Below are 24704 nucleotides of genomic sequence, written 5' to 3' on the forward strand. Positions count from 1 at the left end.
TACCTGCCCAATTAGTCTGAATGTGGATCCTAATTTGTAAATTCCTCTCTTTTTTTTTCTTATTTTAGAAAGTGATGTGCTTGTCATTATATTTACTATGCTTCTGATTTCAAAGGCTTAATAACCTGCTAATTGATAAGCCTAAAGCAATATTTTATAATAGATTCAGACACTTGGATATTTGGTGATCATAATTTAAATGATGTATATAAATTACTTCCTACAACAGAAAAATATGTCTACCTGAAAATATTCCTTTCAGTATTAATCATAGCATATCAAGACAAGTTCTGAGAATAAGAAGAATTCATATTTGGAAGATAAATTTATGTTTGTTTTCACTGACTTAAAATATAAAGGTTTTAAATCACAAGGAATATATCATTGAAGTAGGTAAACTAGTATGTATTTGTGGAATTGCAACATATTACTTGTCTTCCAGTTTAAAAGATACTAAGTTATAATAGCCGTTCTGCACAATCATTTTACTTAATCTATAGGGGCTATGTAATTTTGTAATTTTTTAAATGTTAATCTACAGTAGTTGTGTTTTTGTTTTCATGCATGAGTAGGTAAACAAAAATATTTACCATCATAATGTTATTCACAAAGATTTCTAATATCAAGAAATTACTATTTCACTATAATTCTTAAGTTTTTATTTCCCGTTATAGTCTGTCACATACAGTCATTTCATCTCACTAATAATCCTGTAACAGGGGGCTGTTTATTGGATACTTTTTATAGTTGTAAGTGGTAACAAGCTCATTTGGTTACCTTTCTTGTGAAATCATAGTAAATGTTTACGAAAGTTTTCATATTATATGGATTCCAGTGAAGACTCCAGCTAGATCCTGGCACAGTGAGAATATCACATTCTGAACGGGGCAGAATGCTTTGGTCTCTTTTCACATCACTGTGGTGGTGAGCCAAGGCGGCTTAGCCAACTTTGGGAGCATCCGGGGCTCAGCTTGCCTCCACCCAAGTGTTTGTGATCTTCAGAGTCTCACAGTAAATCAAGAGCTCTACTGAATATTAAAATAATGCCTCATACTGATAAGATTTCCAAGAACTAGGTGCATTTTCCTGCCCACTTTACGTCACCATTAACAAAATCAGTGCCTGCAACTTTTGTTCAAGATACTCTTGGGCTCTATAAAGAAATGGAGTTTATACTGTGCTAAGAATGAGAAATCTGCCAGTGGATAAAAAGCTGAAATCCTCAGATGAGAACTTTACAACAGCAATCATAATATGGTCTTTAGAGTTACATGGGCTTCCATGAACCCCTGGTGAGCTAACCTCCCTTCTTAACCTTATGTCTGTGGAGGGCTCTGTCCAGTTCAAGGTTTCTCGCACCATGTCTCATTGATCCTTGAGAAATAGCTTTGTCCAGTGCAATGACAGATCATGGAGGGGGCTTCCTCTCAGCCCTACCAGGCAGTAGCTCTCTGAAGGGGATGAACTACATTTCCTTTGGGGCTCTGTCTCCTCAATTTTAAAATGGGAAGATTTGGCTGAATGAGCTCCCAATTATAAGATTGTATAAACCTGTGATCTTCATTTTAGCAAGTGAGGAGCCAGTAGCCAAAACCCACATTTGTTCATTTAACTTCTTCCCATGTCACATTGCTGTCCGGGGTTGGTAATAATCTTTCATATTGGAAGCTTTTATGTATTAACTTTCTTGCCACTCCTCACTAAGCAACATGTAATTATCACTCACATTCAGGCCCATTCACTTTTAGTTGTCATATGATTAACCGAGCTAACAAGATGTGAGCAATCGTGTCTTTTGGTAATTAGTTACTGTGTTGATTATTTGCAGTCTTTTTAAAAGCGAATATATGCTGACTGACTTCAGATATGTTTGTGCTTTTTCTTGCTCGTATTTGGAATGTAACCTTAGTTGGTATTCTTACCAAGTGACAAATGAATGATGGCAACTCACAAATTTCTGAGCATCATAATATAGAATATACTAATTCACTTTTTTAAAGAAAATAACATGTTTGGGTTTGAAATTTGCATTAATTATTAATAATTTGAATGAAAGTATTTGAAATGACTTAGTACACTAACTTTGTACTTTTCCTTTACACTAGAAAGAAGGTAAACAAGACTCTGGTATTTGGATTCCTAGAAAAACACTTGTTTTGTTTTTTTAATTGTGATAACAAATAATAAAATAATACTTTATAAATCTTATTAGTTAGCTGATGATATTTAAAATTTTGTAGCATAAAATTTCACCTTTTTCTATAAAAATCCTGGATGAATGAATTGAGACAAAGTTCAGAACAGTTCTTGAACATCAGCCTATTTCTAAGCGCTATTATGTAGGTGGCGTCTTAAGTGTTGGGATTTAAAGAGGTGTGGGACATGACGGCGCTCTCTTTTTGGTCACCATCATAAAATAGCTTAAGGTTGGGGGATGAATTTCAGAGTGTCAAACCATTTAATAATTTCTTATATTTTTTTTAGAAAACTTACTTTTATCCTGCTGCCAGAGGAGAAAGTTTTATTTTTAGAATGTATATGGTATCCCATTCATATCTGTCATCCCTCTTTTGTAAAACTCACTAGGTTTGGTGTTTAGACTCAGCATTTGGTCCTGTTGTTTAGGAGTTATACTTTTAACCTCACCACAGCTTTCAAGTTTTTTAATGATGTAATTTTCCTGTCTGTAGGCTTACGGAGTTCCTATGCTAGTCAGCACAGCCAGCTTGGACAAGACCTTCGTTCAGCTGTGTCTCCCGACTTGCACATCACTCCTATCTATGAGGGGAGGACCTATTACAGCCCAGTTTACCGCAGCCCAAACCACGGAACCGTGGAGCTCCAAGGATCGCAGACAGCACTGTACCGCACAGGTTCGGGTGGGCATCAGCTCTGTTCAGCTGCTTTCCCAATTTCACCAGCCCAAGAGTAGAGGATTTTATTGAGATGGATTTCCTGTTAGAGTGAATTCATATTGCCTATTTGGTTGTCAGATAAGCAGCCGTGAAAGCAAATCAATAAGCAATAAAACAGAAGTTCATTTAGTACCTATTTATAAGTGTTATATTTTTACCTTAGTTCAATCTGATCAGTGAACACAGTGATTATACTTTTAATTCACAAATAAGTTTGTTGAGCTATAAATCCGACTCCTCAGGTTGGAAGCATATCAGATATAGAAAGGAAAGCCTTTTTTGGAATATTTCTTTGTAATTTTTGTTTCCTAGAACACGTATTTAGAGAAAATCCCTACTTGAGCTATTGGCTTATCTTTGATTTAGGATGTATGTAGCCCAAGTGTATTTGGTATTACTCTTTTTTCGTTACTGAATCTCTTCTGAATTCTTAAGTGATAGAATGTGAAATAAATATTCCTTATGATAGACTCAATCTGGGACAGAATGCAATGATGGCAGTTATAAAAATAGGGAATGGGAATTCACCAGGGGTCCAGTGGTTAGAACTCCGTGCTTCCACTGCAGGGGGCCCAGGTTCGAGCCCTGGTTGGGGAACTAAGATCCCACATACCACATGGTGTGACCAAAAAATAATAATAATAATTTTAAAAATAAGAAGAAAAATAAGCAGCTAGTGCATCACACCCTTACTCCCCCAGACTCACATTTGTGCCACACCATAGCGGCTGATAGAGGAGAAGCTAGAGCCTGTGGCCACGTGAGCTGCCAGATTGTGCTACGGGTGTGGCTTATAAAGTCCCGAGAGGCTGCTTTAAAAAAAAACAAAACTTAGTACAGATTTATTAACGTGCCCGTAAATGAATTCTAGGTAGCAATGATAATTCCCTAAAGGCACAGCTCTAGGAGCCATACCTCACAGAACACCATGAGGGAGAAGACTGAATTTGAATTGGTTCTTTGCCAAAAACTGACAGTTTGGTCCACTGTGGTATTTTTCTCCTGATAGAATGTACCAATTTTTAATAGATGTTAGTGAAGAAATATTTCACTCATTATGTTCTGTAAATTGAAGAATTTCTTTATTAGGATTAAGAAGTAAATAGTGTTAAAATATGTTAATTGCAGGAAGAATATGAACACAATCATTGGAGAGATACCTACTGCAATAATTTGGAAAGAAAGGTTAAATACAATGTACAGTACTTTATACATAGCATCACGCAATAATTTTAGGGAGTAGCTTTAGAGGAATTTGATATATCAGTCTTCTTTCCTGTGAAGTATATTTTCCAATGTTATCAAAATACACAAGTCTATAAATAAAATATATATCAAAATACGTAACCTGTATTCACTAGGTGTCCAAAGTTTGACGGTTTCAGTTATCTATAAGTTTGAATATCTTACTTGTCTTTTATTGCTAAAATGTAGTTATGAAATTTTGTTATTTATTTCTAAAATTAGTTTATTTTCCTTTATTTCACTTTCAGTTTTGTTACTAAATCTTAAACGTATTAAGACCTACTGTGTAAGCAGATTTATAGTTTCATTTCTGCTCCTTCCTGCTAATAAAATTGACATAAATATTGTTTGTGTTATGTTAAAAACTTCAGTGCCTTTGTTAGCACTAATGAGCTAGATTGGTAATATCTAAAAGTAAGCAATTTATATAATTGTTAAAAACTTAACCCTTCTTAAAACTAAAAATATTTTGACTTTGAAAAGTATCACTTTGTGGAGAACATACTAATCTTTTTTAAAATGCTGACTTTCTAGTAGGTGTTGGAAATCTGCAAAGGACATCCAGCCAACGAAGTACCCTTACATACCAAAGAAATAATTATGCTCTGAACACAACAGCTACCTATGCGGAGCCCTACAGGCCAATACAATACCGAGTGCAAGAGTGCAATTATAACAGGCTTCAGCACATAGCACCAGCTGATGATGGCACCACGAGATCCCCATCAATAGACAGCATTCAGAAAGATCCCAGGCAAGTACTGGTTATGAGTTTCCAGAATGCCACCATATCTCAGGAGTCAACTAGTTCCTTCATTCTGACTTTTTTCAAGTTGCCGTGTCTGTTATAATATCAGTAACTCCTTATCTCTAATATTTCCAGTTGTTTTCCCACACTGTAGGTCATTGAGGTTAATTTCACTTTAGAGATAGATTCCTTCTTTCAGTGCTTTAATAATAAGTTAGAGAATGCACAGGTCTGTGTGAATATCTGCAGCATCCACAATTGAAATACGTCATCAAGGCAACTACCTGGGATAGCCTCTTCGTCTGAATCACACAAAAGATTTTAAAGGATCATTTATGCCTTTTCCTTTATCTTGGCTGACCTCTTAAATGATGGCTTCAGAAGATGCATATGGTTGTTTTAAACTGGGAAAGACCAGTGTCATGTACATTTTGAATCATATTGGTCAGTGCCGTGTTGCGCTTTTATTAACTAGGTCCTTTGAAAAGCTTTCTGCCATTTAGGGGAAAATAGTTTACAAGAAATTCTCACATCTCGTGAGCAAAAAATATTTGGCAAATAATAGATGTTTCCTGCTTTTAATTTTATTTGGCCTTGTAGAAAACATGTTTTATTAAGATGAGTCATTTAGTACTTGATCGATTTTGAAAAAGTAGCCTCATCTCTTTAATGAAAGTCATTTAAAATATTCAGGAAATAAAGATATTTAGAAACTAAGAGAATTTTAGCTTCTGAAAGAGTGAAATTATTTCTAAATTTTAAGCAGCTTGAGTGTTATTTTAAGGCAATATTAACAAGATTTCATTTACTCTTCACCCACAAATAGTTGTTGCACTGAAAGATTGTTGTAATTATCAATTCATTTATAGCAGCCTACCAACTTATTCTAATTAATTAAAAGCATGAGTGAGGTTTGGTTATTAAAACAAAATAACCTAAGGTACTTTTGAGTTGAATGGGAAGCCCACTGCTTCACTAAAACCACTCCACCTATTCACTCTTTTGCCTAAAATACTTTACAGTGTATGCATACATTTGGTTCTGCTATTCCTATTTGCCACCCTTCTGTTATTTTAAGGATTTCTAAAAATAATCTGTCTAATAACACCTCCAATATAATTAAGTCAAAAATTTTTTACATGACTTTGTACTTTTTTTTAATTTGTTTGTTTGTTTGTTTACTTATTTATTTTTGGCTGCATTGGGTCTTTGTTGCTGCACACGGGCTTTTTCTGGTTGAGGTGAGCGGGGGCTACTCCTTTGCGGTGCACAGGCTTCTCATTGCGGTGGCTTCTCTTGTTGCGGAGTGTGGGCTCAGTAGTTGTGGCTCACAGACTTTAGAGTACAGGCACAATAGTTGTGGCGCATGGGCTTAGTTGCTTTGCAGCATGTGGAATCTTTTTGAAGTCCTCACAAGAACAACAGACTAGGGCACGCTACTAGATACAGAAATTCTCAAAAGGGTTTTGAATTGTAGGTAATTTAGACCATACCTTGGCTGAATCTGCAGAGAAAAGAATAGCTACCCAGAAAAGCAGTGAAATATGATAAGAGCTTTTGAGTTTAGTATGCATTCCTGAAGACTTCAGTTTTGACCTCTGATATGAGCTGATTCATTATAAACAAGGATTTCGTGTCTGATAATATACTTCAGTTATTTCACAATATGATAATTTCATAGTCTAATGCATAAAACTGTTATGGCTAGCTTTGATTATGTGAAACTTTACTGATAATGCATTTTGTAAGATGAATAAATGATTATCTTATAATAGGTGCATTTATTTATTTGAAACTGGAATCCAAGTGAGTTTAAAGTTTGAATAGTCAAACCATGAAATTTAAAACTCATGATAATTATTACTTAAATTTTAGTTTTAAAAATAGCAAATTTTACTATTTTTATTCACTTCTAAACTTACTTCCTCTGTCATTAATGCTACATTATAGTTAACCTGAAAACTACCCTATAAGACTTAAGAAGTTGTTGATGTTTTATACATAAAAGGAAATGTATGAGATTTTTTTTAATAGTTGTCTGGTTTGGAAGCAAAATTTATTAATAGTACAAATAATTCATCTGAAAGGAGTAACAAAGTACTTGTTATGGAAAGTGACAGTGACTCAAAGAATGACAGCATTCATGGTGTTCTTTCTGAGGAGGGCTTCAGCTGTGACATTCAACAGAATAATTCCACTTACCATCTCCTTGACCTTTAAGTTGTCAAATATTTTACTTCTACATACATTATAAAATCCATAATGTAGTGTTGTTATTTTTACTGCAAATAGTCAGTTGTCTTTTAAAGAAATTAAGCTAAGTGTAAAAGATGGTCTTTATATTCACCTGCATACTTATTTGTAAACACTTCTCTTCATGTCTCCCTAGAAATTCTAGTTTCCGTCTCCACTCATTTCCCTTCAGCCTGAAAAACTTTCTTTAGCCTTTCTTGTGTTGCATGTCTGCTGGCAACACATTCTCTCTCAGCTTTAATTTATCTGAAAGTGTTTTTATTTACTGGTTTTTAAAGGATACTTTTGCTAGATATAAAATTCAGGGTTAATAGGGTGTGGCTTTTTTTTTTTCAGTCCTTTAAAGGATGTTGTTCCTTGTCTTCAGACCTCCATTGTTTCTGATGAGAAGTCAGCCAACACTTGTACTGTTCTTCTCATTATCTAGTGTATCTTCTCTCTGGCTGCCTTTCAGACTTTTCTTATTATTGTTGACCTTAAGCAGTTTTACTCTTAACAAGCCTAGGCATAGTTTTCTTTACATTTAACCTGCTTGGGATTCACTGAGATTCTTTAAATATTGGTTGATGATTTTACCAAAATTGGGACATATTCAACCATTATTTCTGTAAATATTTTTTCTGGCCCAAAATTCGCTCTCCTCTCCTGGGATAACTTGACATCACCTCACAGGTTACTGAAGTTCTGTTCTTTTTTTTTTTTTAATCTTTTTTCTCTGTGTCCTTCATATTGGATCTTTTTTTAAAAATTAATCTGTCTTCAGATTTGCTGTGTTTTTCTTCTGTGGTCTCCAGTCAGTTGTTAAGCCCATCCAGTGGATTTTTTTTCTGACACTTTAATTTGGCTTTTTTGTAGTTTTCATGTCTCTGATAACATTTCCCATCTCTTCACTCCTTACATACATCTTTTGCTTTACGTCTTTGAGCACATTTATAAAAACCATTTTAAAGTCCTCTGATCATTCCGACACCTCAGTTTTCTCTGGGTCTGTTTCTATTATTTGTTTGTTTACATCTTTGAGAGTCACATTTTTCTGTTTCTTCTTATGCCTAGCAGTTTTAAATTACATGCTGATTGCTGTGGATAATACATTGTAGGGACTCTGTATTATGTTATCTCCTCTTAGGATTCTAAGTTTCGTTGTGGAAAATAACTAAATTACTGACAAGTGCTTTTGATCCTGTCACAGTTGGTTCTGTTCTTTGCTAGGACAGGTCTATTTTAGATTTATTTTACTGCTAGAACATGGCCCTGACTCTGTGGAATGGTTCTTACTCCTAAACAGCTATTCTCCACCAGACCTGTACATGCAAGGCACATGTACAGCCCAGAGCTCAACTAACGACTTGTGCGTAATCCTTACACAGACTTGTTAAATCTCCTCTGCATAGCTCTCTCCTCTCCAATATCCTGCCCTGCAAATTTTAACCTCTTTAGCATCTCCAAATTCCAATCTTTCCCCCTCAGCTCACTTAGACCATCATGCCCATTCGGACTTGCTTCCTGTGCCATGATCCAAAAAGTGCCCTCAGTCAGAAAGCCAAGTGAGTATGGGGTTCCCAGGGTGATGCCCCCACCCCTTCAAGGATTACATTCTTGTGTTACTTGTTGTCTAGGGCCTGAAAACAGTTTCCTCACACATTTAGTCCAGTTTAATGGTTGTTTATGGGAGGAAGGCAAAGTCCAGTACTGGTTACTACTCTATCATGGCTAAAAACAGAAGTCTGGGCTTAGGTTTTAATGAAGCAAATCTTGGCAAGCATTGATGCCATCCAGCCAGCCCATGAATTGATAGAAGTCTTTCCAGGGTAAATTTCTGCTGAAAATCAAGGTTGGAGTTGGTGTCAATTGAGCCTAACTCCCCATCTCCAGCGGGAGCCCACCTTTTGTGTTGTCTGGCTCAGGAGGCACCCAAGGATGCTAGGAAATCTTGACCATCCCTGGGCCATTTAAAGGGAACAGAAATGTGTATTTGTAATGATTGAGTCATCAAGGAAAGATTAAATCACACTCCTTGCACTCTGTTAATTACCTTATAGATTTATATATCATAGACTTTAGATAGATTTTCATCAGAAAGAGTTAACATAGTATAGTTCATTTTTCAGAGACGATGAATATTAGTAAAACATCTTTCATAATGCAAAGTATGTAAACTACTTTAATATATATCACCACAATTTAGTCATCATAGCCAGCCTAAGAAGAAGTTAGACATGATAGTTTTATTGTTCCGAATTTACAGATGGGGAAACTGAAGTTCTATGTAGATGGTTTTCAAAATCACATCACAACTGAAGGACCTGGGACTTAAACATAGGCAATCTAACTCCAAATTCTGTGCTTTTTCTGCTGCATTATCCTGCCTCTCGGCATTTATGGTTTTCTTAATGCCTGTTAATGACATCATCATCCTCCAGTCTGTTCCCCAAGCCGGAAATCTCCATCTCACACTTGATTTCAGTTTTCAATAGATCATCTGGTTGCCGTGCAAAGAATACTTGGGAGAGGGAGTGATATTTGAAGCAGAGAGAACATGTAAGTGGCATGTAGAGGGTCCAGCCAAGATAGAAAGAGTGGATGGATTTGGTTTATATTAAATATTTTGGAGATAGTCAACAGAGTTTGCTGATGGATTGGATGAGAAGGATAAGGTAAAGAGAAAAATCAAGGATGGTCCTATTTTGAGCAAATGTGAGGATAGTGGATAGTCTCCTTGCCACCAGTCTTTTTTGATTCTAGTATATTCTCTACTTGGCCACCAGAGTTATCTTCCTTATAAATGTGACCTTGTTGCATTCTCTCACTCTTCTGCTTTAAGACCTCCACCAGCTTTCTGTTCCTTGTGCGTGGTGATAACATATTAGACCACTAACCTCCACCTCTTAATTACTAATCCCGGGTTCCTCGTCTATCTATATCTAATGTTATTTGATAGTGCAACAGTCAAGGTAAGTGAGATAATATCTATAAAGCTCTTGACAGAATACCTGACACAGATAATCTCAATTAGTAATAATTCATGTTATTGCTATTAAGACTAGACTTTTTTAGTTTGGCATACAAGCCCCTATACATAAAATTATGTCTTATTCAATGTGTGTATCTCCAGCACCTGTTCTGGCACCTGTAGCATAGTAAGAATGCACCAGTGTGTGATATGAATGTGTGTGTGCAGGTGTGGAATGACCTGACCCTCTGTAGTGGATGAACCAGTTCATACTGGAGCCTTCCCAGAGAGGCTGTGGACCTTTAAAAACTGGGCCATAGAAGTATCACTGGGTCATTAATTTAAAGATTTATTTTTAAGTTTCTTCGAGATTAATTCATTTTTGATTAACAGTTTACTCCATCCTATTATCAAAGTCTGCAGATTTGTTGCTTTGTGAACCATTTGTAAGAAGCTGGTCTTTATGTAACATAAGCATAAAATCACATTTAACAAGAATTCCAAACAGTGAGCCGATCAAGTTACATCAGAAAGTCTGACAATGTGATGTTACCTGAAAAAAACAGTATAAAAGTATGTATGTATATTTAATATGATTGTATACTTACTGTACAAGAAGTGGGATAGCATGGGGGTGAGGGCACAGACTCTGAAGGCAGATGCCTGGGTTCAAATGTTGCTCTGTTGTTGACCAGCTGGGTGACACTAGGCAAGTCGCTTAGCCCTTCTGCTTCAACCTCCAAATCTACAAGGTCAATTTAAGGATAGATGAACTAATATACATAAAATGCCTAGAATAGTGCCTGGCACGGAATAGTACGTGCTATTTAGTAATAATCCAATTCTTTGAAAAAAATTCTGTACACACACATGTGCACACTTGCCTGCATATGTTGAAAAACACACCAGTGGGAAATGTCAACAGTTGTTTTCTCTGGATATAGGGTTACTGCAAAAACATTTTTTATCATGTTTTAATGTTTCTTATAATCAAGAGCAACCATATATATTAAATTTCTTAAAAATCATCAGGCACACAGTATTTCCACTGGCTTTTCCTCCTCCCTCCTCAGGAGTGACATCTCACCTAGCTGAAGTGCACTTGTTTACCTGAGCCTCACACCTGCGAATTTCTTACATAGGTAGAAAGGCATAAAATTAGAATCAGGAGGAGGAAAACAAGAATCGAAAAGTTACCCATACTAAGAACCTCTTTGTTACCCTGAATCTTTCTCTGCATCTGTGCATCATGATTTCTTTAAGATCATAAGCATCTGTGATATGTTCATCAGTGCATAAAAATTATTTACATACATACATATATATATATACTTCTTTTAGGATTTTTGTAACTTCCCATTGTCTCCGCTGAGCTCTCTTCTCTGACAAATGTTTCGTTCAGTGTATCGGTAGAACATGGGCCTTCCTTTCTGAAGCCACGTTTTTCTCGTGCAGGGAGTTTGCCTGGCGTGATCCCGAGTTACCTGAAGTCATTCACATGCTGCAGCACCAGTTCCCGTCAGTTCAGGCAAACGCAGCAGCCTACCTGCAACACCTGTGCTTTGGTGACAACAAAGTGAAGATGGAGGTACAGGACCAGTGCCTGGGATGCCAGAGTTGGCAGGGCGGGGAATGGGGAGGGCCGAGCAGTGCCTTTCCGTTTAGCAGCTACGTGCTTGTGTGCTTAAGAAATGACCAGGTGCAATCTAGAGACCCTTTTCAAGGGGTGTTCTGATACCAGTTACTCTTTTACTTCTCAGCTATGTTCAATATTTCTTGGGAAAATCTGGGATGAGATTATTTCTTGAAGTACATTTAGCATTTTCAAATCATGTGTCCACTCATTAGCTTATTCATAAAACATGAAACAAAATCAATTTAACCTGCATTTTAAAAGTATTTTCTATAAATCTATTAGATACAAATTATAGTATGTACTTGTGAACTCATGTATTTTACGAGATTCTGGTCAGAATCGGTGCCAACACACAATTAAGTAAAGGATTTATAACCATTACTAATACTGAACATATATGAATATTTTATTTCAGATTTTAAGCTTTTGGAGCTTTTACAGAAACATAGTGAGTCATTGATACTGGCTAGATTTAACATTTTAGACCTTTTTTCCTCCTGCAGTGTCATATGGAACTTGTGTTTTTCACCCCTTAAAATTTAGAACAACACACAGTTACAGACTAAAGGTGAATGCAGTAAATAAAGCCCAAAAATATTCATATAAATATTAATGAAGTGACAAATGGAAGAAAAATTAGGGAGAGTCACCTAGAGAAACAATTCTAGAAAGCAAATGACTTCAGTCAAAAATCTCTTCCTGGGGCTTCCCTGGTGGCGCAGTGGTTGAGAGTCTGCCTGCCGGTGCAGGGGACACGGGTTCGTGCCCCGGTCCGGGAAGATCCCACATGACGCGGAGTGGCTGGGCCTGTGAGCCATGGCCGCTGAGCCTGCGTGTCCGGAGCCTGTGCTCTGTAACGGGAGAGGCCACAGCAGTGAGAGGCCTGTGTACCGCAAAAAAAAAAATTGCTTTGCTTTGTATGATTCCACCAAGATCTTGGTTAAAAAAAAAAAAAAAAAAAAAATCGCTTCCTGTGTTGTCTTCGACCCTGCATACAGCTTTGTTGTGGTCGTGTATTTGTGCATTTCACTTTGAAGTGACAGCATAATCCCTGTGTACATTCGGAGGGTTGGCGTATGACCATGTTACCTGCATGTGGCCGTTAATCCACCTAAGTCTCCCTTCCCTTCTTTAAGCCATGAATCCATGAAAAGAGCTTCATCTTAGAGAGTGTCCTTAAAATTTATAGAACATGTATTTTTTTAGAATAAAAAATAATCATTTGAAATGATCTGGAGTTGTATGTTTTCCATGATCTTTCCATAACAGACTTTTGTTTGATCTCTGATTGACCACATGTCACTTAGGCCTGGTACCTAATATTTTTCATTCTAGGTGTGTAGGTTAGGGGGAATCAAGCATCTTGTTGACCTTTTGGACCACAGAGTTTTGGAAGTTCAGAAGAATGCTTGTGGTGCCCTCCGAAACCTTGTTTTTGGCAAGTCTACAGATGAAAATAAAATCGCGATGAAGAATGTTGGTGGGATACCTGCCTTGTTGCGACTGTTGAGAAAATCTATTGATGCAGAAGTAAGGGAGCTGGTCACAGGTGGGTAAAGAATGTGATCATGTCTTGGAGGAGATGTTGAAAACCATCTAGATTCTGCCCATGTATGGTGACATCGTGAAGGACTTGGAGGTTCTAGGTTGGAGGTGACAATACAGTGCTCACAACTGTGACAAAGGCTGTGTGTAAATTAATCTAATGATTCAGAAGGTACTTGCAGTGCTGCAGTCACCTCGACTAGTATCATTTATTGTACTTGTTAGTGCATAAGTATCAGCTAACAGATGTCTTGTCACAGAGGGCTGAATACGTCATTTTTCATTATATATTCCATAGTAATTACTTGTTTTAAATAGACTGGCTCTCCTTCATTATGAAAATAAACTGTACTTAATGGATTGGCTACCTTCCAGTTCAGTTCAGCCTGTGTCTGAAAGCCTGTTAGTATCTCAGATGCTTCTCTGGGTACTGGAGACGTAAAGTTGAATAAAACTCAGTCCCTGCCCTCAAGTAGCACTTCGATTCCAGAGGAGCACAGGTGATTTTCTGTGAATGTCAGTGAAACGTGCAAGTGCTGGACTCCGTAGAGGTTGCATTGGGAGCACGGCAGATGGGTAGGGAAGTTCTCTGGTCAGTGTGAAACCAAAGCTGGCCTAAAGGTTGAGGAGGCATTGGCTGGGTACACAGGGGAAATATTTCCAGTCGCAAGCAGAGGCTCGGAGACAGCATGGGTTATAGGGGCGGAGCTGCCAGCAGGAGGAGGGTGCTGAAAGGAGACAAGAGCAGAGAGAAACACAGGCCTGGTCTGGGGAACTTGTGTCCCACATGCAGTGGGAGTGATTACAGGGCATGGCGTGGCTAGTTTGGGCTTTTATAGGCATTCTTCCAGCAGGCAGTAGGGGTGGGGGATTGATTTGAAGTAGATGAGCCTGGCACCTGGGAGGCCTATGAGGAGGTCAGTAGTCTAGAGATAATAGCTTGAACTGTATCAGTGGTAGAAAGAAGGGGTGGGCAGTGGAGAAGAGGAAACGATGAGAGAAATATTTCATGGCCAGGCCGCGATGGTCCAACGTGGGGAGGAGGAGTCCCAGAGGAACTGAGTGATGCTTTGTCTTGAGGTCAAGCTGAGAGAACAGTTCTGCAGGAGGGTGATTAATGACAGCACTGTTTATAACAGAGTATTAGGGGGAAATACTGAGTATTCATTGGTAGGAAAACGGTTAAATAAATGGCAGTACATTCACACAGTGAAACCACATAGAAGGGCTAAAATAAGTGCATTAGAGCTATCTGTAGCAACATAGATACATCTCTAGAAACATTGGTAGAATGATAAGCACAGCATGACACTATGGTATAAATTTTAAAATATGCAGGTTGAGGCTATCTTTATTTTTTGATATAGGCACATGCAATAAAGGTAAAATTTTTCATTAGAATGATAAAAGACAGATTCAAGATAGTGGTTACCTCTCCAGGGTGCGGGTAGAGAAAAAGACATTGAGGAGTATAATCTGGCTCCACTTCTTTAAAAGGAAAGAGAAATCTGAAACAAAGAAGACAAAATGTTAATACAGTTGATCATTGAATGACCTGGGGGTTGGGGGCCCTGACCCTCTGTGCAGTCGAAAATCTGCATATAACTTATGGTCAGCCCTCCGTCTATGTAGTTCCTCCGTATCCACGATTCCACATCTGTGGATTTAGCCAGCCACCAATTGTGCAATACTATAGTTTTTACTATTGAAAAAAATCTACATGTAAGTGGACCTGTGCAGTTCAAACCCATATTGTTCAAAAGTCAACTGTATTTAACAAAGCTAGGGGTGGTGGACATCTGGGTGTTTGTTTTATATTTGCTACGCTATTTTTCATGCTTGAAATAGTTAATTTAAAATGTTTTAACGACATTTCTTCCAAGTGAATCCCGTTCTCCACTAGCTTCCACTATGAAATCAGAGCTTTAGGTTCTGTCAGCTGTTATTCAGTAATACTTAGGAATGTAGCAAACCATCTTGAATCTTGAATATTTAGTTACGGGGAATCAACTTTCTCATAAGATACTCATAAGATATTCATGTTCAAAATAAGTACCCTGTACTTCGAATAAGGTATGAAAATTACGTACTAAAAGTAGAATGCACTTTATATATAATCTTAAACTCCAGAATGGGCTGCCTGCCCTAATGTAATTTGAATATTAATGCTTTAACACATCTCAATTACATACTGATTTATTAGTAAATCAATTAGTAAATCAATTTAGCTCCCTCTTTATAAAATGCTTTTGAAGCATCAAACCCTCTCACACCAAAAAATAAATTGTTTACATTTACATACTATGTATTGCGTGTATGAAATGAAAATTAGAACAAGCTAAATAGAATTAAGAAAAAATTATAGGCATATCCATTCTAGAAGTTAGCACAATCACTGTGATTACACCCAAATATTTGTCCTAAGCCCCCTGTTAGGAAGACAGTGTTATTTGCAGTATATGAGTACTTTCTTTCCTCGTTTGATGTTTCTTTCCCATCATTTTGAACTCTTCTGTGAACGTTCGAGTAATTTCTCCCAGTAATACACCTGTGCAGCCAGCAAGGTTGCAGAATGATGTGTGCGGGCTCCCTGAGGGATCAGCAGTGATCCAGGGTCGACCTGACCTTGGAAGCACAGCTTCTACTAGATTTGGTTCTGTTTTGATTAACTAGACAGATTTATCATGACTTGGTCCTTACAATCTTGATGTGCAGCTTTTTTCTCTTCTTCTGTCATAATTTCCCACGGGAGGAAGAAGTCTTAGCTGCATTTTTGTTTCTGAGGTTTTATCCTTGGGAGAAACTCTAACAGTGTCTTTCGTGAACTGAGCTCAAGGAGTTTGTATGATGTAGTGATAAACAAGAAGTAAAGCGCATGAAAGTTTGGTGATTTATTTTTTCATTTTAGAATAAATCAAATTTATTTGAAGTAGAGCCAGACTCTACTATTAAGGGCTTTTATGTACTAATTTACCTGGTGCGTACTCTGGATGTGAGTGCTAATTTAGATGTTTCACTGCATATATCCTCATTTCTGTTTGGGAACAGTACCAAGTTGCTGAGAACACAAAAGTTTTAAGACTTGGACCTTGACCTTGAAAGAGGATATGAGTTTTCATAATTCAAAAAGCTATTTCCCTAATAGATTGTATCAGTTCCAATATAAAACTAGCAACAACCTCTGATATTTCTTTTTTGGAAATAGCTGCCAGTAGCTTTTAAGCTTTTTTTAGAAGTATTTTTGGCCATACTTAAAGGTTAGGGAATATTAAGAACTGTTTTATAACTCTGTACTTCTACCTGTAACAGTTTATACTGATATGTGGACGGATTGCTTATGAAATGTTTTCTTCAAAAGTAGTCTTTGCTTTGGAATGGCAGTAGTGTGTGTAAACAATTCACTGAAATGACAATGTATAAAGGAGTTGGACCAGAGGACTTCAAAAGTGAGTTTCCAGTTTCAAAATGCTAAATGTCAGCCCAAGTTTGATTTGTACATAAACACTATCTACCTAATATGAAACTACCAAGTCATAATAAATCGAGCATAGTTGCTTGGGGTCATGTGTGTATTACATGTATACATGTATTTGTAGGTTAAGATTTATGGAGACAAGAAAAATTATTTATTCACATTTCTCAGTTCCAGAATTTAGTGGTATCACCTTTAACTGATGATCAGTAATGTTTTAAGAGCAACTAATCCCTGGTGTATTTCAAAGAATGACAAAATCAAGAGAACCTTGAGCTCTTTCATTAACTATTCCTGAAGTCAAATACCCATAAGCTGTCTCTAAATCACAGAATCACAAGGTTGGAGGGGACCTCCCAATTCATTTTGTCGAATCAGCCATCCAACGCATGGAGCCCCTGTACGGCTTCCACACAAAGTAGCTGCCCACCATGTGCTTGAACCCACAGGGATAGGGGGCTCATTACTTCGTGGGATTAAGACTGAGCAGCTCAGTTGTCCAGAAAGCAAGAAGAAGAAGACATTAAGTATGACTTGAGAGGCAAGGAAGATAAGCCCTCAGGACCTCATTTTGCCTAAGAGTAGCCCTACAAGAGAAGACCAGTTAGCCCCAAATCCAGCCTTCCAGACCTTTCCTAACTAAGAAAACATGTCCCCGTCTGAACCATTTTCATTGAAACACGTCTGCTCCAAACATGGGTAGCAGGGTGCTATGTGACTGCATCACCTGCCATTCCCTATCAGCTGCCCATCTCCTAGAAGATATCCTTCCAAATTTAATGTTCTTCCAGTGTCTCCACAAAATACTCTGGCCCTGGCCAACCTTGCACGATGCTTGGCCTTTGTAGGTATGGCCTCAGAGTTCTTCACTGTAAACTATAGTCAACTTAGGGTCGTGAAATGTTAAAGCGCAATGAACCATTGTGTTCAAAATATTGTGTTATTTGAAGAAATTACTGTCCCCTTGAAACTAGGTGTTCTGTTGTCCTTAATATTAAGTAATTCAACCTCGTTATTAATTCAAAGCCTTTTCTTCCAGTTCCCTTTGTTTCAGTTTGGCATTTTTAATGCACTTCAATACAGAAATTTTAGCTTTCTTTTTTAAAGGTGTCTTGCCTTTGCTGTAAATGTAATAACTGCCCAGGGCCTGCATTTTTGGCCACATCTTAATTTGCAGAGGTAGGAAGGAAAAATACTTTTGGCCCAGCGTATTTTCCCAGGACAGTGTGGCTGTCATTGTTAATTAAAATAGTTCTCTAGTATGTGACGTGATTCTTGTGTTTTCTTCACTGTGTTGAACATGTTCCAGGTTGGAACCTAATGAGCTTTTCTTTCAGTAATTGCTGATATGTGTAGGTGCTTAGGCTGAGGTTTTTATTACAAAGGTACTTTTTACCTTTATTGTGCTTAAACCTGAAAGCTGGACGAAGTATCGTTGTTCCCCAGCTGGGTTATAAGATGAATGTCTGCTAGGCCACAAACTATGGGTGGAAAGTGGGAACATCGTGTCACTAGAAGAGATATGTTGAACTCATTTGTTCAAGATAATTAAATATGTTTCTAAGCTAGGATATATGAGTTTCAAGTTACTGAGCATCCTGAAAGCATCATTTTTTAAAACTATATAATTGCATAGAATCTGCAGGCCTACCTTTTAATGCACCAGATGTCCCAAAACCATCATGCTTCTCTTACCCCATTAACACTGGTGTTAAGTACCAAAAAGTAGCCTTTGAATAATAATGGACTTTGTTTAAATGACTGCTATATTCACATTCCTTCCAGTTTAGCAAGAGAATATTATTCATCCATATGGCTAAGTAAAATATTTCCACACTGTTTATTTTAAAATGTTTGGATGCCAGCAGTAGATTCCAGACGCTATGAAGAACGTGAAATTAGGCGTATTCCCTTCCTGATCATTAGCTCCTTATTTCTAATTAGACAGTAAATTAATAAGAAAGTGATAGTTGTGCACCAAGGAAGGGTACATGGGCCAGGCTCAAGTTTAGCAAAGAGCAGGACATCCTATAAAGAGCCAGAACCTAATGGACATGCATTCAGCCTTTTGGATGATTATGTGCCATTACAGAATGAAATGATTACTAAACATGTCCCCTTGGCCTGACCAATGTGCCTTCAAAACAGTCGTTTATTCCCTGGTGCAGAGAGGAGTTGGCCTATTACTTTCTGTCCTGCTTTTTGTGGGCCCCTAAGAGCTGTCAGGAGTCTCATGGGCAGTTTTCAGAAATCCAGCAACATCGCCTCCCAATTCCGAGCCCACGTCAGTAGGATCCTTACCACTTGGCCCTCTTTATAAAATAATAGCAAGAGGAACGTGCACTCTCCTATTTACTGAGCATTTCAAACCATAAAAATTAGTAATGAGAAACAAAATGACAAAAGTTTCATTGGTAACAAAACAAAAATAGTTTAATAAATGGAACAACTCTTAATACAGAGTCACAGAACTTTGAGCTGGAAAGGGCCCTAAAGAAATCTTCTATTCTGCCCCCTGTAGTACAAGATGAGAAACTGGGATACAAAGGGATTGAGTCCAGAGGTTGGGTTTCTGACATGCAGGCTGGAGCTCTTCCTTCCCTGCCTCTGCCCGCCCTGGCCCATCCCCAAACTCTGGGGGAGGGTGCAAATGCCCATTTTCACATGTCATTTCCCTTATTCTCTCAAATTACCACCAAAAAGGGAAAAGGAAAAAAAAAATCCCATAATATCTCAGTCTCTGAATTTCACCCAGGTATATAAATATTTGTGAACTTGGTCACTAGCACAGCCATATCAAACTAATGATCAGGTATAATCATTAGCTTCAGCTTGCTTAGAAAACACGTGAACTGTGATTTTAGTCTTGTGAGTATTTCAGGATTCACAGTCTGAGTACGAAAAGATTTGACCTTGGAAGTAGAATATGACATTCTATTTTGTGTGCGGGCTTCTGAATGCCGAATAAGATGAGGCAGTCAAGTGGGGAGACTCAGAGATTCCTGGAGAATTCAGGTGGTCAGCCAGTGGTCAGGGTAGGGGGGGGGGTCTCAGCACAAGACAGGCCCCGTAATGACACTCCCTCAGTAAACTAGACAGCACGTCGGTATGAGAAGGATGAGAGCACATGACGAAATTCTCAAAAAAGAGGTGCCCAAGAGACCCCACCCAGGTCCCTCGGGTACTTTGCAGTTTCTGAGTCTGTCTTATTTCCCGTGGCTTAGGACTGGAGGCACTTTCATCTCTAAGCTTCTTCTGCTCGGACCAGATGACAAAGTGGAAGCCTTTAGCGCCGTTACAAATGGATAAGCACATTCCTGGAACACATAGAAGTCAGCTGTGGAACCTGCAACTGTGGGACTTTGTCCTAGGGAAATCTCTGTGATAGTGTAAATAAATTCTCTGTCAGAGCATGAAATGACCTGAAGAGCACCCAGGGTGGCCGGGTCACCGCTCCCACTGCCACCTCTGCCTCAGAGCAGTTCTCTCAGGGGGCTTTCCCTTCATGTGACCCGTTCGCTTTTACAAACTCCCCCCTAACAGAAAGAATCATCCTTTACGTGCCTTACGGGCAATTCGTAGTCCGCACTTCTGAATTTTAAACTGATTGATTTTCAGAGGAAGTGCCTTTCCAGGGTACACAGGACTGTATGCCTCCATGAAGTCACTAACCCTCTCAACCTACCCCTGAAGTTGGGAAATTACCTGGGTAAGAAAGAATATGGTGAAATGCAAAGTGGCTCTGTAAATGGAGCTTTAGAAATCGATAGATCTTCTCAAAGATGCTGTGATCCACCTTTGTACCTGAAAAATCACAGAAACAAAGGCTTATGTTCTTTAAAGACTAAAAATATAAAGATCTATCATTCAGATCCTTCGGCTGGGGGCAAATTTAAGCAGCGGGAACAGTCCCCTTCAGATTGAATATGTAGGCTGGAGCCCTACCGTGTGCAGCGTCTGCGGCCAGCTCAAGTCTTCGGTTCCACACAGCCCCCTCCTGGGCAGCTTCCTTCTCTCAGATCACCTGAGCCCTCACTCACTGCGGTGGGAACCCGAGGTCCTGACCACCATGACCGCAGCTGGGCCTGGCTTTGCCTTCCCACGCCTGGCATGGAGGATGCCTCAGCTGGGCCGGAAATCTCAGGGGGCAACGAGGGACACAAGGCAAGGCCACCAGGTTGGCCAGGCCAGGCCTCCCTGCAGGACCCCAGCTCTCGGGGCAGCTGCACTGCCCACCACCTAGGATGCCAGCTGTGCCAACCAGCAAGGAGTGTAGCAAAGCCTAGCCTGGCAGCAGGGGTACAGGAAGAAGAAAGCCAGGAGCCGGGCCTGTAAGCCAGCTCCAGGACTGCACGTTCAGGTGCTCTGCGGCTCACTGCACACGTTTTCAGGAACCTCTGCTAAGATGGTCTCATCTTGGGAACCCTGGAATTGATTATCCACCCCCATGACTTGTTTTCCTGGGAATTTATCCAGAGAAAGGCATTTCTATAACTGAAGACAGTCCTTTTGTCCCACTCTCAACAATAATTGCTTTCCCATTATTTCAGTTCTGTTTCAGTTTCGTAATTTATTCACAGCATTCCAGTCCTGGTGGAAAGTTTGAGTCATTTACCTGAAGCCACAAAATGGCAGACACTTCTCACACTACCTTTTTCCCACTACCCCCTTGATTTCCTCATTTCTGTTACCTGTACCATATTCTCACACAGGAGGTGAACTGTTGGCTCATCTTTGACGTCGCCCTCAACTTGCGCTGGGCTCCAAATTCTCATCACAAGCACTCAATCTCCCTCCCTCTTTGCTTTCCCATCCCCTCTGCACTCCTTCAGGTCCTCATCACACGCTCCCTGACCTACTGTCCTGGGACACAGGCTTTACCACTCCTGGTCCATCAGCTTCACTGTCCCCTCCTGGGATAATGCCCGTCCCTGCAGTCCATCCTTCCCCAGCTGCCAGTCCAAATCTGCAGCCCCTATCCTCCCCTCACCTTCTGGGCCAACCCTAGCCTCAAGGTTTCCCCACTCCTGCCCCTCCCAGCTGGGAGAGCACCCCCCAGCCCGCTTCTCCCTGGCTTCTGCCCTTCACACGCCAGCTCGAACGCAGTGGTCTCCAGTTCCACACCAAGGCAGAGGTTTGCCTGCTAAGAAAAACATCCAGGGAGAGGCAGCGTGGGGTCAGGAGTGAGTCTGGGCTCCAGAGTCAGATCCACTTGTTTCCTTCCAGCTCTGTGAGCCCCGACAAATCTCCTCACCGGGTACCAGCTGCCCGGTGAGAAACACAGTACCTGCCGCTTGGCGTTTCTGTGGAGCTGGCCTTACTGCTCTTCCTACTGGTGGGTGCTTTGTCAGAGCGGCCTGGTGCTCCAACTATTTGTGGCAAGGCCTCCTGGGAGCAGAGGGCTCACCTACTTGTATCCCTTAGAGCCTGGCATGAAAATGTCCCTACCAGCACTTTCCAGTAGAAGTGTAAACGCAGGGCACATGTCATTCTGAACTTCCTAGTAGCCACATTAAAAAGGAAAAAGAAGGGCTTCCCTGGTGGCACAGTGGTTGAGAGTCCGCCTGCCGTTGCAGGGGACACGGGTTCGTGCCCCGGTCCAGGAAGATCCCATATGCCACGGAGCGGCTGGGCCCGTGAGCCATGGCCGCTGAGCCTGCGCGTCCGGAGCCTGTGCTCCACAACGGGAGAGGCCGCAACAGTGAGAGGCCCGCGTACCGCAAAAAAAAAACAAACCAAAAAAAACAGATAAAAATGTGTTTATTTTAATAGTGTAGTTTGTTTAACCCAATAGTTCCAAAATATCACCTCAACTTGTAAGCAGTATAAAAACAATGAGGTGTTTTACATTCATTTTTTTCATACCAGGTCTTCATAATCCAGTGTGTATTTTACACTTACAGCACATCGCAGTTTGGACCAGCCACATTGCACGCGCTCGATAGCCACATGCAGCCAGTGGCTGTTGTATTGGACAGTGCATGTCTAGGCTATGCCTGGGTATAAGTAACGTGTCTAAAAGGCATGAGGTACAGAGCTTTAATGCCGGAGGGGGCAGGGATGCAGGTGACCATGTTGTGACAGAATATAGTAGCCCTAGCATCTTGTCATTACTCTGCCCAACTGAAAGTTGCAGAGGTTTATAAAAACCCTACTGGGGTTAAGGAAGAGCTTCGGGGCAGCTCCAGAGAGAAGAAACGGAGATGTGTTTTTGCTAGATCCTGAATGTTTCGGCCAGAGACCATCTCGGGAATCACAAGGGAGGCATGTGCTAGGAGCAGACAGGGGCCCTGGGTACAAAGGCCCATATTCCTGCCTTGTTATCCACAGACTATGGGTTTACGAGAAGCACACATGCTTGGACGCTTATATGCAATCTGCAGCCTTGATGTTTTATATTTTCACTTTTAGTCTAATATTTCGACCCCTGCAAGAATGCTTGCAGGGTGGGTATACGCGACACCAGCCTGTTCCAAGCAGCCCGTGGATGCAGAATAGCCGGGAGGGGATGAACATATATACCAGGCAGTTCTGACCCCCAGAGAGCTGAAGCATGATAGTGACTTATCATGATGCTTGCTCTGTGCAGGGAGTGATGCGGCCAAGACCTCGTTGTCTCTTCTCTGATTTAATACTCTTCGCACCCCTAAGGCTTGGGTGCCTCATGGACATCTCATGAAGGAGCATGTCTGAAACAAGAATGTCAGGAACAGACACTGAACATGAGGCCAACTCATGAAAGAAAATGCAGGGGCATGTCCAGTGGTGATATTTGAAGTGCACTAGCACTTTTTTGGCAGTTTTATTTTGCTTTTTTGCAATGCCCATGAACCCTTGTGTTGTGCAGTTTGGGGAGGAGGGGTTGGTTGTTTGGGTATTTTTTTGATAATTAGGAAGCAGCAAAAATTGAATACTGTATAAAAATTAATGGGTTTAGATTTCTTTCATATCAGAAAAAGAAAGAATAACAGTTGCATAGGCTGTTATGTATTTATGCTACCAGAGAAATAGCATTTTCAAAATGTTGTTTGGTTGGTTTTCTAATGTCCTTTAAGAAATGCGTTTTTCAAATGGTGCTATTATTTTAATTAATCAAGTAAAATCAGTTTCTAATTTAACTATGAAATTATCATTTGGCTGTAAGAATAGCTATAATGCTAGTTTTAAACGTGCACTCTTTCAAAATTCTGTGGCCTAGGATTTATGTGAATGGTATTTTAATTACTTTATTCATTCTTTGTGGGGAAAATGAACTTTCATCTCTTATGGCAGTTTCTCATTGTGGTTACTGGTTACTCATAATTATGTGTACTTTTTCTTGTGGTAGAGAATAAGCAGCGTTTTCTACAGTAGTATGCAGGAAATTCCCTAATATTTTCAAAATGAATTTGTTTATATATATTCTTAGTTCTCACAACAAATAGCTAATTGCTTTAAGTAAGAACCTCAAGTTTCCTAAACTGAATTATAGTTTATTTTTAACTTTCTTTTAAGGAACCAGGAGACAGTGGAGTGTGCTGCTAAATATTTTTGAAAATAATTTTGCACTAGGACGTCGGAGCTGGAGGTTTATCATGTTGATGGAGAATGCTAATAGTTCTGTATTTCTCATCAGTCTCGCTACATATGGGAGCTGGTGTATTTTCCATTCATTACTTACTGTTCTAGGAACATTCTCCCTGACCCATTAAATGAAGCCCTAGACAGAGTAAGTGGAAAGAACGTTATTTTATTACTGCTTTAGCGAGGCAAGTGCACACAGGTATTATTCGTTGGTCTTAAGAATGGTGCTTTTTACTTTGAGTAGAAAAGCCAAAGTAATCATTCCGTAGCTAAGGCTTTTAAGTTTAAGTGACCCTTCTTCATCCAATGTTGGTTGATCAGAACTGGTTGTTTTGGCTTTCCACAACCTCTGTTTTTGAAAAAGAAAGTGGGGAGGA

At 39.5% G+C, this 24704-nt stretch overlaps 1 protein-coding gene across 4 annotated transcripts in view; it reads left to right on the forward strand.

Annotated features, from left to right (window-relative positions):
* Positions 1-24704, forward strand: part of PKP4 (plakophilin 4) — a 254066-nt gene that overhangs the window by 201553 nt on the left and 27809 nt on the right. For 2 of the 4 annotated variants that reach the window (XM_007446452.1, XM_007446454.1), the window contains exons 8-11: positions 2691-2879; positions 4695-4914; positions 11567-11699; positions 13083-13296. In XM_007446452.1, the coding sequence (XP_007446514.1) occupies positions 2691-2879; positions 4695-4914; positions 11567-11699; positions 13083-13296 (756 nt within the window). Of the gene's footprint in view, positions 1-2690; positions 2880-4694; positions 4919-11566; positions 11700-13082; positions 13297-24704 lie in introns of all 4 variants that reach the window. The other 2 variants (XM_007446451.1, XM_007446453.1) reach the window with 1 other exon arrangement.

This window comes from Lipotes vexillifer, unplaced genomic scaffold (genome assembly GCF_000442215.2).
Source record: "Lipotes vexillifer unplaced genomic scaffold, Lipotes_vexillifer_v1.1 scaffold173, whole genome shotgun sequence".
Taxonomy (NCBI): domain Eukaryota; kingdom Metazoa; phylum Chordata; class Mammalia; order Artiodactyla; family Lipotidae; genus Lipotes; species Lipotes vexillifer.